The sequence below is a fragment of the Leuresthes tenuis genome, unplaced genomic scaffold (assembly GCF_036924035.1).
Source record: "Leuresthes tenuis unplaced genomic scaffold, fLeuTen1.0.hap1 SCAF_1, whole genome shotgun sequence".
Lineage (NCBI taxonomy): Eukaryota > Metazoa > Chordata > Actinopteri > Atheriniformes > Atherinopsidae > Leuresthes > Leuresthes tenuis.
Window position 1 is genome coordinate 10,855,926 of NW_027325355.1, and position 15,367 is coordinate 10,871,292.

The following is a 15,367-nucleotide window of genomic DNA, read 5'->3' on the forward strand; positions in this document are numbered from 1 at the left end:
AGTCTCAGTTTCCGCTGGAGAGAATAATCACGACAGGGAAGAAGATGTGCCCAATACGCATCAGCCTTTCTCAGCAATTATCTGGTTACATAGAGGAACCGTATGATTCCAGTACCTATATAATGAACATTGTTCACAGATATTGTTGCTTACGGCCACACCACCCTGAATATGCCCGACCTCGTCTGATCTCGGAAGCCAAGCAGGGTTGGGCCTGGTTAGTACTTGGATGGGAGACCGCTTGGGAATACCAGGTGCTGTAAGCTTTTTCTCTTCTCTCTACCACCTGCATGTCTTTTGTTGCAACGTCTGATCACCCTGTGACACATGAGGAAGTTGGTCATCTTCAGCTGCTGCTGCTTTGTTGGCAGACACGAAGTGATCTGAGAGTCTCAGTTTCAACTGCAGGTAATAATCACTTCAGGGATGAAGATGTGCCCACTACAAGTTAGCCTTTCTTGGCAATAATCTGGTTACATAGAGGAACTGTATGATTCCAGTACCTATATAATGCACATTTGTCACAGACATTGTTGCTTACAGCCACACCACCCTGAATATGCCCGACCTCGTCTGATCTCGGAAGCCAAGCAAGGTTGGGCCTGGTTAGTACTTGAATGGGAGACCTCTTGGGAATACCAGGTGCTGTAAGCTTTTTCTCTTCTCTCTACAAACTGCATGTCTTTTGTTGCAACGTCTGATCACCCTGTGACACATGAGGAAGTTGGTCATCTTCAGCTGCTGCTGCTTTGTTGGCAGACACGAAGTGATCTGAGAGTCTCAGTTTCAACTGCAGGTAATAATCACATCAGGGATAAAGATGTGCCCACTACATATCAGCCTTTCTCGGCAATTATCTGGTTACATAGAGTAACCGTATGATTTCAGTACCTATATAATGCACATTGTTCGCAGATATTGTTGCTTACGGCCACACCACCCTGAATATGCCCGACCTCATCTGATCTCGGAAGCCAAGCAGGGTTGGGCCTGGTTAGTACTTGAATGGGAGACCTCTTGGGAATACCAGGTGCTGTAAGCTTTTTCTCTTCTCTCTACAAACTGCATGTCTTTTGTTGCAACGTCTGATCACCCTGTGACACATGAGGAAGTTGCTCATCTTCAGCTGCTGCTGCTTTGTTGGCAGACACGAAATGATCTGAGATTCTCAGTTTCAGCTGGAGAGAATTATCACGTTAGGGAAGAAGATGTGCCCACTACAAGTTAGCCTTTCTCTGCAATTATCTGGTTACATAGAGGAACTGTATGATTCCAGTACCTATATAATGCACATTTGTCAGTGACATTGTTGCTTACGGCCACACCACCCTGAAAATACCCGACCTCATCTGATCTCGGAAGCCAAACAGGGTTGGGTCTGGTTAGTAATTGAATGGGAGACCGCTTGGGAATACCAGGTGCTTTAAGCTTTTTCTCTTCTCTCTACCACCTGCATGTCTTTTGTTGCAACGTCTGATCACCCTGTGAAGTTAAGCAGGGTCGGGCCTGGTTAGTACTCGGTTGTTCTACTGTACTTCTCTACAAAAACCAAAGAGGAAGCTGCTGTCCCATCAAAATTCAACGTCTTCAAGATCAAAAAAGAAGTCCAGTTGCTCTTATGAATATTCTCCATCATTTCAGTTTATTTCTGACATTCAGCTTTTCATAGCATATGATGACTGTGTTGAAAATATGTGCAACAATGTAAACCACCAAGATATTCTGAATAATAATTGTATTTATTTTCACTGAGGCTTGTGTAAACCACAGACTGTATTTAGTGTAAACTGTGTTTTCATTACTGAGCTGATCTCATTCACCTGATGACACTCCTTAACTGTCACTGTTGAAAAATCCCTCCAATCATTTATAGTTTAGATAGAAATTGTTAGAAACGATTGTTTTTAATGTCCCTCATCAGGATGTAGAGTCATTACTGTGGTGAAGGAGTTTGTCCAAGTTTGTGGTTGAGTTAATGTCTGAAATCATGGGGGATGGATGGTAACATCACCATCCTTTTGTCTTTCAGATCAGTGCAACTTCTTCAGGTCTTTGGTTGCATGGATGTTATTATCATGCAGGAGTCTTGAGGTCAGAGGTCAGTTTGGGATCTGTCTGAAGCCTCAGTTGAAAGAAACAGAGTCGTTATCTTCTATCACCATCTGGAGCCTCCACTTTTTGTCTTCTACACCTTTGCCTGTCCCCACACAGGTTACATTTCAGACCTCAACCATCTGAGCTGTGAAACATCTTCTGCTTCAGATGCTCATCACAGATAGAAGTTCTGACAGGATCTCCCACTCCTCCATTATAGATGTACAGAAATCCCTGCAGTGGTTTAGAGTTCAGGGTTTTGGGGGCATCAGATGGACCGTGATGTTGTCAGAGTACAGTCACGTTATTTCAGGTTAATATATTAAAGCCACTTTTTCTCTCACGTTCATCCCTCTGTCCAGATAAAAATGATGCTTTTCTCCGCTTAATAACAGAGCTCATCAGAGGTAAAAGTAATCCTGCCTCCTCAGTTTAAATCCCCTCACTGACCAGGATGTATATAGACTTAGCTGCATAACAGCATGATCATAAAATAAAGCCTTTATCAGCACCTCAGACTGCAGCCTAACATGAAATGTTATCTGAGCCGCACAGAAATCACTGATCTGCTCAGCTGGGTTTTCTCACTTCTGAACAGATGTTTGCTGTGAAGCGTTTTGTTGTTTCCTGCCAACTGAAAAAGGCTGGAAAAGAAGTCATTCTGCTGTTTTATGCTGTTTGTGTTTTCAGTGTGGACAAGAGTGGACAAAACACCACAGGAACTCCATCTTAAGATGCAGCTTCTTTTCTACACAGAGACAAAGAGACAAAGAGGGTTTCTATCAGGCTCAGCCTGGAGACACCAGTCAGTATACAGAGCTCGATAGATAGATTATGATCAAACATGTCTGATGCAGTCTTAAGAAACCTTTAATCGGTAATATCTACATGTGAGTTAAGAGCTAATATTGGACTCTTCTCTGGACTCTGGTCCAGCCAGCCAGGAGTACAGAAAGTTTGCAGGTTAGGGGTCAACTTTAGTTTTCAGGCAGCTCAACTCTGCAGGTTTTTACCTCTTCTGAAGTCCAACAGCCGTATGAGAGCTCATGTTTCATGTCACACACTTGAATGCATCAGTCTGAAGATTCAGGTGAGCATTTCAGCAGAAGATCATGATTTATGAATTTCAAGCTGCTGCAGAGCAGGGCTGATTATATAAATGTAAATGAAAAGCATGAAAATACTAAGAAAAAGCAACATTTACATTTCCTGTACAGCTGCCTGCTAAAAGTATCGGACAATGTTGATCTGATAGATGCAGAGAAACCAATTTTCTTCATGTTGAGCTTTCAGTGGAAGGTTAATGAATTTATCTTTCCCTTCAACAGAGAACAAATAAGAATTCAACAACCCCTTGAACAATCCTGCCTGGATTGAGGTGAAACCAGCACTGTTCCCTTGTTCCCTCCCCAAACTGATCTGAAGCTGGGAGGATGTGTGAAACCATTGTGTGATAGTAGAGGAGCTCTTAAGTGAAGATCAGCTGATCAGCTGCAACAAAAGGAGGTGGAATTAGTTTTGTATCACAGCACAGACGGTGTTTCTGCTCTGAGAGTCACACACTGCTCTGCCAACTGGAGGAAATGGCTCAGAAAAGGGTTAAACTGGACCTGGAAACCTTCTCTTGTTCGATCTGTCTGGATCTACTGAAGGATCCGGTGACTATTCCCTGTGGACACAGCTACTGCATGAACTGTATTAAAGGCTACTGGAATGGAAATAATAAGAAGGGAATTCACAGATGCCCTCATTGCAGGAAAACTTTCACACCGAGGCCTGTCCTGGAGAAAAGCACCATGTTAGCTGATTTAGTGAAGCAGCTGAAGAAGACTGGACTCCAAGCTGCTCCTGCTGATCTCTGCCATGCTGGACCTGAAGATGTGGCCTGTGATTTCTGCTCTGGAAGAAAACTGAAAGCCATCAAGTCCTGTTTGTTCTGTCTGGTCTCTTACTGTGAGAAACACCTTCAGCCTCATTATGATGTGACTCCATTCAAGAAACACAAGCTGGTGGAGCCCTCCAAGAGCCTCCAGGAGAACATCTGCTGTCGTCATGATGAGGTGATGAAGATGTTCTGCCGTACTGATCAGAAGTCTATCTGTTATCTCTGCCCTGTGGATGATCATAAAGGCCACGACACAGTGTCAGCTGCAGCAGAAAGGACTGAGAGGCAGAAAGAGCTGGAGGGGAGTCGACAGCAAATCCAGCAGAGAATCCAGGACAGAGAGAAAGATGTGAAGCTGCTTCAACAGGAGGTGGAGGCCATCAATCAGTCTGCTGATAAAACAGTGGAGGACAGTGAGAACATCTTCACCGAGCTGATCCGTCTCATCCACAAAAGAAGCTCTGATGTGAAGCAGCAGCTCAGATCCCAGCAGCAAACTGAAGTGAGTCAAGTCAAAGAGCTTCAGGAGAAGCTGGAGCAGGAGATCACTGAGCTGAAGAGGAAAGATGCTGAGCTGAAGCAGCTCTCACACACAGAGGATCACAACCAGTTTCTACACAACTACCCCTCAGTGTCAGCACTCAGTGAGTCCACACACTCATCCAGCATCAATATCCGTCCTCTGAGGTACTTTGAGGATGTGACAGCAGCTGCGTCAGAGCTCAGAGAGAAACTACAGGACATTCTGAGAGAGAAATGGACAAACAGCTCACTGACAGTCACTGAAGTGGATGTTTTACTGCCAGAACCAGAACCAGAGCCAAAGAGCAGAGCTGCCTTCTTAAGATATTCATGTGACATCACACTGGATCCAAACACAGCAAACACATATCTGTTAGTGTCAGAGGGGAACAGAAAAGTGACAGTAATGAGACAACCTCAGTCTTATTCTGCTCATCCAGACAGATTCACGGAATGGTGTCAGGTCCTGAGCAGAGAGAGTCTGACTGGACGCTGTTACTGGGAGGTGGAGAGGAGAGGGGGAGGAGCTGATGTAGCAGTCGCATACAAGAACATCAGCAGAACAGGGAATGAATGTGGATTTGGACGTAATGACAAATCTTGGGCATTAAAATGTTCCCAAAACAGTTTTGAATTTTGGTCCAACAAGATGAAAGCCTCCATCTCAGGTCCTCAGTCCTCCAGAGTAGGAGTGTACCTGGATCACAGAGCAGGTATTCTGTCCTTCTACAGCGTCTCTGAAGCCATGACTCTCCTCCACAGAGTCCAGACCACATTCACTCAGCCGCTCTATGCTGGAGTTAGGATTGGATGGACTGGAGCCACAGCTGAGCTGTGTGAAGTGAAATAAAGGTATTCAGTCAGTTTGTTGCTGAGAGTTCATTGCTGTGATGTCTCTGCGCTGCTGTTCTGTTGTTTATTTTCTGCTTTTTCCTGTTTGTGCAGCCATGGAGGATATCGCTGCTAATGCTGAGTTTTATTCACAGAAAGATTTCTCCACATGAAAATCTAAACTTCTCTGAGCTCTGAATGTTAGTTGAATCCTTGTGTTGATGTGTTTGTATGTTGTTGTTTCTCTTCCACTTCATGGAGCCAAACAGAGAAATCAGCAGACCTTCCTTTATCACAGATTCTTTTCACATCTCATCACTTTGTAAATGTGAAAATAATTCTGCAGTTAAACTTACTTTGATCTGTTTCAGAGACCAAATGTTGCTGCTGCTTTGAAAACTCTCAGTAATGATCTACTTGGTAACCCAGAAACTAAATGTTCTGATTCTGGATGTTTTTCTGGAAATAATAAATTGTGGATTCATCCTGATCATGAATTGTGTTTCTGTGAAAATGGGAGTGAGGCTGTCACACCACCAGCATCCCTCATGGTGGCAACACACGGCGGCAACAAGTAACTGCTTTGTTTCAGAGATATTTGTTGAAAGCCATCTGTGGCTGGAAGAGTTGCTTTGGTTCAGGATCATATTCTGGGTTTCACCTGTTTGCTCACAAACGCTTCAAACTTGTTTCTGAACGTGTTCTGAGATGTTGGAAGAAACTCAGAAAACAAAAAGAACGACATGAAACCTCAAAGTGATTCAAATCAAAACTAAATGTAACAATATTATATGATGTCAGTCATTACAGGAGATGTCATTTGTTCTCAGAGACAAGAAGTGGACGAAGAATTCTTGGACATAAGTTACAGAATCAGAACCACAGAGATTTTGTTTCATGTAAAAACTGTAGATTTACTTTTGATTTTACTCAAATTACAAAAACATTCATATGAAAACATACTTTAATATAAAAGATAGAATAAATGAGGCAGAATGACACACTTTGGAATAACGTGTTATGGAATGATTAAAGGTGATGTGTGTGATCTTACATCATATTCTATGATCTGATTCTGTTCTTTCTGATGTTTTTTAGTATTAGTCTGAATGTGCTGAAGTTATCAGATGAATGTAGTGGACTAAAAGGTACAACAGAGTCTCTGAATGTGGTGGAGCACAAATAGAAAGTAGCACAAGCTAAAAATACTGAAAACATTGTAATTATGTTCAGTATATTTAGTCACTTTCTGCTGCTGTCAGCGATGGACTTTTCAAAGAAATCTGACTCAGCTCTGATCATTAATGAGAATATGATGAAGAAAGGATGATTTCATCCAAATGAATGAAAAGATTTTGTGGTGGGGCTGAGAACTGTTTAACTCTCATTGTTCTGTTCCACGTATTGTTTTTGGATCGTCACAGGTACGAGTTTGGGTGGAGCGGGTCAGAGTAAAGTGGAGTTTCCAGCAGACTCCTCAGTTTCAGTCGGGTTTGGAGACCACAGATGGAGAGGTGACTGCGCTGTTTGGTCTGCCACTTATTGATAAAGTTAAAGTTCACAAAAAAAGAAACAATAACAGGAAGAAGTTCCCTGAAAGCAGCATCAGTGTTACAGGTTGTGAGTCCTGTGAACAAACTGACACAGTGTGATATTACAGATGTTTAAATCTCTTTTCTCATGTCGTCCTGCAGGTTCACAGCTGAAATCTGAAAACTAACACAAGAGGACGCCTTCATCCTGCTCACAGGGATGTAGAGGAGGTTTAAGCTCCTGCTCTGTTCATTCAGACTGAACTCTGCCTGTGTTCTGCTGACTTTGACTCAGAACATCTTAGCTGATTTTAAGTCGTAATACAGAAATATTACCTAAAGTCTCTTTTAACTATATATAGCTTATAGGCCTCATTGAAATTAGTTTAAACAATTAATTTAAATAAACCCAAGAACACCCTCAGACAGATACTGGTTCATTCAAAGGATTAAACACCCAAACACAAACTGGGTGGTGTTGTGTATGCAGTGCAGACCTCTTTATAGGAGAGACCAAACAACAGCTCCACGAGCGCATGGCACAACATAGGAGAGCCACCTCTTCAGGTCAAACTCAGCAGTGCACCTACATCTCAAGAAGAAGGGACACTCTTTTGAGGACAGTAATGTCCACATTCTGGACAGAGAAGAGATGGTTTGAGAGAGGAGTCAAGGAAGCCATGATCATTGGAATCACACAGTCTTAAAGTGGAGCTTCTTCTTCTTCTGTTTCTATGCAGCTGAGCACTCACATCATGATGATGTAATGAAATAAATTTAATTTCACATCCAACAAGGTTTAAAGTTAATATTTATCAGCTTTGATGCTGCTTCCACATCTCTTATTGTCTTTAATGCAGCTTCAGCTGTTATTTGATGTCTTTTGTTGAAACATCTAATCACCCTGTGACACATACGGAAGTTGATCAGCTTCAGCTGACAAGACACCTCAGTTTCTTTTTGGCTCTCAGTCTCCATGTTGCTGATCCTGGATCTTCTGAGATGTTCCAGGTCATTGTTGGCTTTGATCCTCATACATTTGCTTTTGCATTTGACACAGCCTATATCATGCCAACGTTCATTTGGGGCTGCGGTTTTTCGTTTAGTTTCAGACTTGTTCTTGGATTCAAATGTTGATGAGTTTCTGTGACAGATAGGCTCCAGTCCCCCTGAAACCATGTAAATCAAATGGAAGGAAGGATAGTTTTCCATTTAATGTAAAGTTATCCTGAAGAGAATAAATATGACCACAGAACCATGAGCACCAGCCTCCCCAAGGGGTGTGTTCTCTCCCAGGTGCTCCTCTCCACATACACAACTGCATAAGCCTCGAGAAGCACCTGGTATTCCCAGGCAGTCTCCCATCCAAGTACTAAACAGGCCCAACCCTGCTTTGCTTCCAAGAACACGCCTGATCTTGGAAGCTAAGCAGTTCTTGGAAGTTCCACTCCATTATGGAGATGAGGAAGCAGATGACGTCATAAGATGCAGCTAGACTTCACATCAAACTTAAATGATATATTGCTTCTACAGATGTTGTCTGTTTGTGAATCTTAACTTAAAAAAAAACCAAACATGTTCAGTACAACAGAATAAAACATGTTTCTACTTTCAAACGGATTGCATATTGCTATGTCCATCAACTCATAATTGATGTCATGTTTGTCTTGAATGGTGGGAGATCTGTCCACAGTAAAACAATCCTAACAAATTGGCTCTCTATGCGGCTACTGTTACACACAAAGGAGGCGGGTAAGAAACTGCGTTACTGCCCGTAATTTGCTCAGCAGCATTTAGAACTGAATTATAGTAAGTAGACCTGTCATTTGTGGGCCAAATATGTATCACATAGGAAATACAGCACAGATGTTTGATCAGGTTATTTATCCTGAAAAGTCTTCCTGTATATCAAATACTGAGTTGATATGTTGAGAAAAGTCAGACGTTTGACTTCACTGTCAACTAGTTGCAGTGTGGCCACCCTCCCACTCAAAATGCTAAAGAGGACTATAGAGCCAGACTGGAGCGTGATTCAGGCACCAACGACCCTGCAGTTGTGTGGAGTCCCCTCAGAACCATCACAAACTACAAAGGTAGAAGCCCTTTGGTCGCCCCCTCCCCCGGACTAGCTGACAATCTCAACGTTTTCTACACCAGGTTACAGAGACTACCTGCTGTTCCATTGTGCCCCCCATCTCACAGGCCCACTCGTTACCCCCCCCCCCCCCCCTTAACTCACTCACCGCCACCCACCCCTCATCTCCCCCTTTCCCACACACACATTTCCCCCTCTTCCACAGTCTCCTGCCCCCTCACGTTCACAGCTAAAGATGTTATCAAGGTCTTCACTCAGCTGAAGCTCAGGAAAGCCACAGGACCTGATGGCGTCTCCTCAGCAACAGTGAAGCAGTGAGCTGCCCTGCTGTCACCAGTGTTTTCAGACATCTCCAACCAGTGCATCTCTGAATGTCATGTGCCATCCTGTTTCAAAACAACCACCATCATCCCAGTTCCAAAGAAGGACAGGATAATGTGCCTAAATGACTACAGATCTGTCGGTCTGACTTCTGAGGTCAAGAGCTTCAACTTTCTGATGTGTCATAAGGTGATCAAATGTTTCAAGAAAAGACCCCCCCCATCCCCACCTAGAGGAAACACTGTACAGGGAACAACTCCAAACCTTCTTCAGACTGCGTTAAAGATTTCAGGTTCTTTGGATAAGATCAAATTGGTCAACTTTCTCTCATAATCAAGCACATTCTCTTGAAAAATATTTCTGCAGCAAGAACATGAAAAGCATGAGAAATGTTCACATCTGACCTTTAATAAAATACAGACGTATGCAAAGCTGGACTTCACATGAAACTGAAATGATATATTGCTTCTACAGATGTTGTATGTTTACGTAAATATCCACAGCTGGTGCAAAGCTGCTTCTTTTTAATCTTCATTTTACACAAAACATATATGTTCAGTATAACAGAATAAAACATGTTTCTACTTTCAAACAGATTGCATATCTGTTCTTCAACTCACAATTGATGCCATGTTTCTCTTTAACAGTGGGAGATCTGTCCACAGTTAAAACAATCTCAACAAAAAATAAAGCACTTTCAATCGTTCTTCAAACATGTGCTACCCACAGAACATTCAGAGCAAAGGTCCTGACAAGAGAAGGTGGTAATCCACTCCAATTTTTAATTTGAACAAATGAAAGGCTTCTGATTGGTAGTGCCTGTTGCTGCTCCCAGGTGAATGTTTTCTCATCTTGTTGATTTAAACTAGTGGTTCAACGGATCGTCATTGATTCGCGATCTGCAGATTGATTTATGAAAAAAAAAAAAAAAAAGTTCATGCGCATGTTCAGTCCACTCACAGCGTGGCGAGCGGAGGAACGGAGGCGCTTGAACGCCCCACGTCATTTAAGTCCCCTGTATGGGGAAAAGAGGTTAGTGGATAAAACCATTACGGTGTGTAGGCACTGTGGCACAAGAAAGTCAAATAATAGTGGAAACACATAAAGCATGGCCACATATTTGAAGCAACATCACCCCAGTGTTTCACTGACAGGAGTGAAAACGGAGGCTGCTCAACAACGGCATATCACCGCGGCAATTATGCAGTCCCTTGTTGCACAATCCAACCGGGTTAAAGCCATCGCAAACGGTATGGGTGTGTTTATAGGAAGGAAATATGCCTTTTTATGTTGCACTTTAAGTTGTTTTCCATTAATTATGTTAAAAAGAAGATATTATGCCATGTGTACATTAAGATGCTTTTATATATTTCAATTTAATTATTTAAAAGTGTTAATAAACAAAAAGATTAAACTTATGTTTATTTGTCTCGTCCTTTTTTTTTTTTTTGCAGATACAAAAAATTATCCGATCCATGACTCTGATCCGCAAACCGTGAGATTTTTGATCCGTTGCACCCCTAATTTAAACCAATCATTTATCTGCAGCGACTACTCTGGTGTCTCTTCAGACTAGATAATTGAGTGAAAGCTGCTCCACACTGACCACAGCTGTAAGGTTTTTCTCCTGTGTGAATACGTTGGTGTCTCTTTAGACTAGATAATTGAGTGAAAGCTGCCCCACACTGACCACAGCTGTATGGTTTCTCTCCTGTGTGAATACGTTGGTGTGTCTTTAGATCAGATAATTGAGTGAAAGCTGCCCCACACTGAGCACAGCTGTAAGGTTTCTCTCCTGTGTGAATATGTTGGTGTGTCTTAAGACGGGAAAATGTAGTGAAAGCTGCTCCACACTGACCACAGCTGTAAGGTTTCTCTCCTGTGTGAATACGTTGGTGTGTCTTCAGATTAGATAATTGAGTGAAAGCTGTCCCACACTGACCACAGCTGTAAGGTTTCTCTCCTGTGTGAATATGTTGGTGTGTCTTAAGACGGGAAAATGTAGTGAAAGCTGCTCCACACTGACCACAGCTATAAGGTTTCTCTCCTGTGTGAATACGTTGGTGTGTCTTCAGATTAGATAATTGAGTGAAAGCTGTCCCACACTGACCACAGCTATAAGGTTTCTCTCCTGTGTGAATACGTCGATGTGTCTTAAGATGGGAAGCTGTAGCGAAAGCTGCCCCACACTGACCACAGCTATAAGGTTTCTCTCCTGTGTGAATACGTTGATGTGTCTTTAGATCAGATAATTGAGTGAAAGCTGCCCCACACTGACCACAGCTGTAAGGTTTCTCTCCTGTGTGAATACGTTGGTGTGTCTTCAGATTAGATAATTGAGTGAAAGCTGCCCCACACTGACCACAGCTGTAAGGTTTCTCTCCAGTATGAAGCCTCTGATGATACCTCAGCTGTGACGATCTTTTGAAAACTTTCCCACAGTGCTTACAGCAGTGCCATCTTGATCCCTCTTTGGCTATAAGTTTCTGCAATGACAGACAGGAAGAAGAATGAGATTTTTTTTCAAAGCCAAAGTCAGCTTCATTGTCAATTGTGTAATTCATAGACATATTTACAACACAGTAAAATAAAATAAAACTAAACAGTCTTAATATAAGAAAATATTAAAAGAAGTATAAGGATAAAAAGTATCAAATATATGCTAGTATGTTCAAAAAAGTAGCAAAAACAATAAGCTATAAGCATAAAATGTAAGTACAAATAACAGACCATGTATGCAGTAATAAGGTAGAGTGCTGTGCAATGTAAAAAATATTAAGTAGTATGTAACATGAAGTTCACACAAAAGATTTCTCTAAGCTATCCTACACTAACCAACATATTCTAACTAGACCTTGACAGACAGAGCTGCACACGTTCAGGGTTTTTTGCTTTTTTACTAATTATATTTTGTCATGATGAACTTCTGAAAAGGAACTTGTGGTAGAACATTTCTAAATGATAGAAGGAAGTACAGGCTTGTCCAAGTTGTTCACTTAAACATCATGTAGAGGTTGGGCTGAAAAAGGTTGATGACCACTGGTTTAAATCAGGAGATCCCAACCAGTCGATTGCGTTCAGAGGCGGAGTGGCCATCGGGACGACCGGGAGATTTCCCGGTTGGCCAATGAGCTCAAGAGAACCAGCCTGCAGACTGTCCTGCGCAGCCGGGTGAAGTTCATGAGCGGCACATTGAGTTAAAACTGTTGTCAATCAAGCCTGTTCCCGTGAATAAGATTTCCGACAGCTATGGAAGTAGTCCCGATTAACTTCCAACCAATATATATATCTATATATATCTATACACACATACATACACACACACACACACATATATATATATATATATATACCCATATATATCTATCTATACACACACACATATATATATACATGAATGAGATGAATGAGCGGCTGTCTGAGAGAAAGCGGGCAAGGTTGAAGTAGCGGATGTTCATACGGTAGAAGAGGAATCGGAATTGCGTGTTAGTTTTGCTCTGTATTACACCTGATGGAGGGAAATAAAAGAAAGGAGAAAGGAGGGCCTGAATAGGCCAGAATGAAGAAGAAGCGGATGCTGGAGGAGAGTGCATCAAAATGGTAAAAAATTATGGATTTATTCCGAAACAACCAGGCGTCAATTAGTGATGCAGGTGAGTTGACAGGACACATTGTTGCAAATTACCATAACATTTGAGCTGAGTTCCTCAGTGGGGGCGGTGTCGTCATATCACGGTGGCTACGGCCGCATGCAAGTCCTTACATTTTGTTTGCGTAGTTGATATATGGGAGGTGGAGGGGATGGGTTTGGCCAGTTGTGGGCCGGTGCAGTCAGAATTGTCCTGGTGGATTTTTGTGTCCCAGTCTGCTCCTGATCGCAGTGGAAGGTCGAAAATTGACAGCTGTCAACAGTAGCAAGCAGCTAGCGATCAGAGCAGTTACGCACTCCTAAACATTAACACGGCTGAGGGGAAACCGAGACCAAGACCTACCATTTTCAGGGTAAGGCCGCAACTATTGCGTCAGTCACGTCCTTGCTAAACACAAGAAGCCATTCAAAGGCGGCGAAATTGTGAAGGAAGTCTTTCTCGAGGCAGCGGTATGGGCTGCACCAGCGGGTTCACTGCACTTTGCAAAGAAAGTGAATCTTCCTCGGATATCTTGAATGATCATTGTATAATTCACCAGAAAGCGTTGTGTGGAAAGATCTTAAATATGAAAGACGTGATGAATATTGCAATGACGATTTTGTGTTCAGTTTGGGCGAGGAGTCTGCAGAGAAGGCTTTTCTGTGCTCACTTAGAGGAGAATGATGCTGAGCACACAGACCTGCTGCTTCACACGGATGTGAGGTGGTTAAGCAGAGGGAAAGTTTTACCAGATTTATGGAGCTGTTCCCTGAAATCAAGAACTTCCTGAAGCTTTCAAAACATGTGGATTACCATACAAAGCCAGAGTGGCTTTTAGATGTATCTTTCCTCACTGAAAGTGAACAAGTTTAAAAGCAGGCTGCAGAGTGGTAACCTGCACAACTTCCCTCACATGCAAGTAGAAGTATAACGTTACGGTAAAGGTGTGACACAGCTTGACAGTGCACATTATCAGTAGCATGTTCAGAGCATCTTGTAAGAGTTTGAGAGGCGTTTTACTGACTTTGTATCCATCGAGCCGTCAGCCAGCAGTTATCCATTACAGTACAGGTATCGGTGTTGATGACAATGCCGTCAAAGTCAAATAACTTTTTGACCTGGAAAGCTCTGCTTTTGAGGATGAGATTCTGACATTGTAAAATGACATTGAGATCAACCTGGAGAGCATGTAGTGTTCTGGAAACTACTGGTGGAGGAGAAGTATCCCAGTCTCAGAAGATGTGCCTTGAACCTGACAGCTCTTTTTGGATCAACTTATTTGTGCGAGTCTGTGTGTGTTTGAGAGGGTTTTTGATGTGATGTGTAGTGGTTGTGTGACAACAAGAAAAAGTGTTGTGTGGTTAGTTACTGCAGGTTGGAAATGATGGGTGTGGGTTTGCGATATTGACACTGGACTGGTAGATCTCGGGAGGTTACAGAACTTGAAAAGTAGATCTTAGGTCAAAAAAGGTTGGGCACCCCTGGTTTAAATGAATAAAAGTAACACTGGTAACAGTGACACTTTTTCCACATTTGAAGTAAAAGCAGAACAAACGGACGATACAGAGAGCATCGACACTCGTCCTTCTGTCTTTAATGTCCTCCACACTGACCTGAAGCCCGGTGGAACCAGAGGATGAACCAGCTCTGTTCTTTGAGGAGGGGTTTGGATCCTGGTTCTGCTGCTCCATTCTGGTCCTGGTCCTCCGACTGATGGACTCTGTCTGAAACTGTCAGTACAAACAATAAGATCCAGCTGTGGAGTGCAAACCACACTAAGGACTCACTAAGGTCACAGTTCAAAATATTCAAAATTCTGTTAAATTCAGAATAGAATTTAAGATTCTTCTCCTCACATATAAAGCTCTTAATGATTGAACTCCATCATATCTTAAAGATCTCATTGTAAGATATTTTCCAAAGAGAGCACTTCGCTCCCAAACTGCAGGTTTACTTGTTGTTCCCAGAGTTTCTAAAAGTAGAATGGGAGGTAGAGCCTTCAGTTATCAGGCCCCTCTCTTATGGAATAAGCTGCCAGTAAATGTCCGGGAAGCAGACACCCTTTCCACTGTTAAGATTAGGCTTAAAACTTTCCTTTTTGATAAAGCTTATAGTTAGGGATGGCTCAGGTGATCCTGAAACATCCCATAGTTAAGCTGCTATAGGCCCAGACTGCTGGGGGACCTCATCTGTCACACCTTTCTTCTTTCAAACCCCAGCAAGTCGAGGCAGATGGCCTCACTTTCTGAGTCTGGTTCTGCCAGAAGTTTCTTCCTGTTAAAAGGGAGTCGTGTCTCTCAGGACGGGAGATTGGACCGAAGACAAGTTTCGGTGCAATCTGTTGGTTTCCTTAGCTAGGTTGTTGTTTTTTAATTAATTAATTGGATTTCATTGGATTATGATAACAATGACTTTAACTCCAATCGGCTTGAATTAGACTATATTAAGTGCCTTGAGA

At 42.5% G+C, this 15,367-nt stretch overlaps 1 protein-coding gene, 3 non-coding genes and 1 pseudogene across 4 annotated transcripts in view; 4 read left to right on the forward strand and 1 right to left on the reverse strand.

The window, feature by feature from the left end:
* LOC140296621 (uncharacterized) overlaps positions 1-15,367 on the reverse strand; it is a 581,862-nt gene that overhangs the window by 91,249 nt on the left and 475,246 nt on the right. Inside the window, exon 7 of the mRNA XM_072379734.1 lies at positions 11,135-11,686. Coding sequence (XP_072235835.1) covers positions 11,135-11,686 — 552 coding nt within the window. The remainder of the gene's footprint in view (positions 1-11,134; positions 11,687-15,367) is intronic.
* LOC140294232 (5S ribosomal RNA) lies at positions 148-266 on the forward strand. The gene has a single exon (XR_011912762.1). It is a non-coding gene; the product is annotated as a 5S ribosomal RNA (ribosomal RNA).
* LOC140293679 (5S ribosomal RNA) lies at positions 536-654 on the forward strand. The gene has a single exon (XR_011912698.1). It is a non-coding gene; the product is annotated as a 5S ribosomal RNA (ribosomal RNA).
* On the forward strand, positions 924-1,042 carry LOC140292207 (5S ribosomal RNA). The gene has a single exon (XR_011912525.1). It is a non-coding gene; the product is annotated as a 5S ribosomal RNA (ribosomal RNA).
* LOC140306496 (5S ribosomal RNA) lies at positions 1,312-1,430 on the forward strand (annotated as a pseudogene).